The sequence below is a fragment of the Nicotiana attenuata genome, chromosome 2, assembly GCF_001879085.1.
Source record: "Nicotiana attenuata strain UT chromosome 2, NIATTr2, whole genome shotgun sequence".
NCBI classification, from domain to species: domain Eukaryota; kingdom Viridiplantae; phylum Streptophyta; class Magnoliopsida; order Solanales; family Solanaceae; genus Nicotiana; species Nicotiana attenuata.
In genome coordinates this window covers 9,028,816-9,031,948 of record NC_031990.1, presented here as the reverse complement: position 1 = coordinate 9,031,948, position 3,133 = coordinate 9,028,816, and the positions used below count along the sequence as shown (strand labels likewise).

Below are 3,133 nucleotides of genomic sequence, written 5' to 3'. Positions count from 1 at the left end.
AATCATTGTTTACTTTATTCTCAAAGTTCTAAATCAATCTATTTTACATTCTATCATTGATTATTTCCATTCCTTGTTTTATTCCTCATATTATAAGGAAAGTGAAGTAAATCTTGGTTATCAGTAACCTGATTTCTTCTAAATATTGACTTTGACCAAAAAATTTTTTTTGGGTTAAATAAATCGGTTCCGTTACCGGTAATCTGATAATCTTTTCACTTTCCAAATTCTTTTTTTTGACAACCAAGAATGTCAACTGTTAACGATAATAACCAGCTGAACCAACAAGGTAGAACTCCACCACACCATTCACCTACGGGATCCCCTCAACAATCCCGTGGAAGTTCACCTGAAAGGTCTGCATAACGCGCTGATGATCAGCAAGGGGACGAACAAACCGTAGAGCAAGACGCTCTAAAGCAATTGATTACGGAACACGTGAATAGTGCACTACAAGCTAGCGGGACATAGCCGAGAGGGAGAGCAAGAGGTCAAGACTACAGGAGGACAGAGTGGTGCTCCATCTGGGAGCAAGGGCAAGCATGGTCGTGGCCCAGTCACTAATAGATCTCTCAACGGGAGCCTCATTCTGTCTAGAGGAAATAGCTTCGGTGGATCCGGTCTTTCGTTAGAGGATTACCCAATGCGACACAAGCTCCTCTACCGGTCAATACACCAACAATGGAGAACATGCGCTCAGGGCTCGAGAATTCTGGAAGTGGAGAAATTCCTAATGAATCTCGTGATGTAGGGTCAGGTACACCAAATAATTCTAGTTTACAAAGTTTAGTACTTTGCAGAAACAGTTGATGGAGCAAAACAATCGTATAGAGCAAACACCATGCGTGCCACCCGTGATCAAAGGGGTAGATATTGACAAATATCTACAACAACCTTGAAAGCCAAGTGCATCACCTTTACCAATTTCGAAAAAGTTTAAAATGCCTGATATTCTAAAATATAATGGAACAACTGATGCTCGAGAACATGTAATTACGTTCACCACCAACGTAAAAGGCAACGATTTAACCAAGCAAGAAATCGAATCGATATCAACTATCTAATTCACTTGTCTTGCCTTTTTAACATAGTTAATTGGGGTTTTCTATAAGAAAAAGCCAATCCGATTGTAATTTTCAGAAGATATTATCAACGTAAACATATTATTTACATGGTCGAAACAATTCTTGTACCTGAGTTAATTACCTAAACATGTACTCACTCCATTCACTTTTAGTTGTCAAGTATTCCAAAATTATATTTTTATTTTTATTTGTCACTTTTCGCATATCAAGAGAAAATAATTTATTTTTCCTGTTTTTCCCTTAGCATTAATTACTCATTCAAATTATTTTCTAAATTCATTAAGACTATACACTAATTAATATGGGTATTATGGTAAATTATGCACTTTATTTATTATTTCTTAAGGGGTGAGCAAAGTTAATAATGGACCGATAAAAATGAACAAAGGGAGTAGTACTAGTAGAGGTGGAGCCACAATTCCGCTTAACGGTTTGTAGATTTCGTCCAAAATTCAGTAAGCTAAAATCGAAAACTTATAAACTCAAAATTCTAACTTTGCCTCAGTATATTAATTAACCTTAAAGGCGTTGTGTTGCGTTTTTGTTTATTTCATAACTTTTCTCCCCTTGCCTCTTTTTGAGGGTGAAATTCAAAAATAGCCAGATTTATAATTGGTCGTTCAAAAATAGTCTAATTTCAAAAGTAATCGAAATTTAGCCACTTTTCATGTAAAGATAAATCTGAGCGAAAACACTGTTCAAAACCCGGAAAAATACGCCAGTATATTATGCTGGAGTTCCAGCATAAGTATACTTGAACTCCAGCATATTATACTGGAGTTCCAGGATAAGTATGCTGGAACTCCAGCATAATATGATGGTGTTCCAACATAAGTACACTAGAACTCCAGCATAATATACTGGAGTTCCAGCAAGTATACCGGTCCAGCATAATATACTGGAGTTTGGAGCACCGGTGCTCCAGTCTCCAGTATATTATACTGGAGCCAGCCAAGTATACCGGTGCAGCATAATATGCTGGAGTTCATACACAGGTGCACCGAACTCCAGTATATTATGCTCGACCGGTCTCTGTTGCAGCTATTTTTCATTGACTTGGTAAACGCTGGCTATTTTTGAATGACCAGTCCGAAAACTGACTATACCGTGCTATTTTGACTCTTTTTGAACCTTCACAAACACCCACAAAAGTTTACATCCTGTTAGAGCCCCACTCCCTCCCCCCCCCCCCCCCCCCACCCCCAAAAGAACCAACCCAACCAAAAAAATAAAAAAACAAAACCAACTGTCTCTCTCTCTTCTTTTCTTCACTACCCTATTTTCTTAGTTGCCATTTCCTTATTCGTTCTACTCACAACATGGCTCCTAAACTCCCCAAACTACTCTCACTCCTACTCTTCTTCCCACTAGTTCTCAACTTCACGGCAAGAACCTCCGGCCAAGAGTGCCCTTATCCATGTTATCCGCCGCCGACCGGTCCCGGAAACAACCCTCCGGTAGCTCTAACTCCTCCATATTCACAAGGGTCTAATTATAATTTTCCACCTCCAGCAACTTATAATAACAATCCAGCAGCAGGTGGTTCTAATTTCCCATATTATAACACACCACCTAACTTTGCAAATGGTGTAGTACCTCCACCTCCTGATCCTATCTTGCCTTGGTGGCCATACCGTTACAAAAATCGTCCTAATTATGGAGATCAGTACTCTTCATCAGTCTCTATTCAAGAATCAAGAACCTTGATCATGATCTCTATTGTTCCACTACTTTCCTTGTTTGCCACTTTGTTTCTCCATTAACTTAGCTTTTTCTATGTAAATTTATTTTGTGATGTCTCACGCCCACTATTTTATCTTTGTTGTTACTGTTTCTTCATTTTTGTTTGTCTATTCTATACCGTTGTAATTATGTATGTTCGCTTTGCCGAGGATCTATGGAAAACATCATCGTCTTTACCTGCACAAAATAGGAATAAAGTTACGACAATATTCTTCAGATCCTATTTGTGGGATTACACTGAATATATTGATATTGTTCCACATCCACTATTTTACGTGATACTTGTTACTTTCTATTAATAAAAA

At 38.2% G+C, this 3,133-nt stretch overlaps 1 protein-coding gene across 1 annotated transcript; it reads left to right on the top strand.

The window, feature by feature from the left end:
- Positions 682–2,848, top strand: LOC109216369 (ribonuclease 3-like). Its single transcript, XM_019380522.1, has 2 exons — positions 682–757; positions 2,457–2,848. The coding sequence occupies exons 1-2, from the start codon at positions 682–684 to the stop codon at positions 2,846–2,848; spliced, it is 468 nt and encodes a 155-aa protein (XP_019236067.1).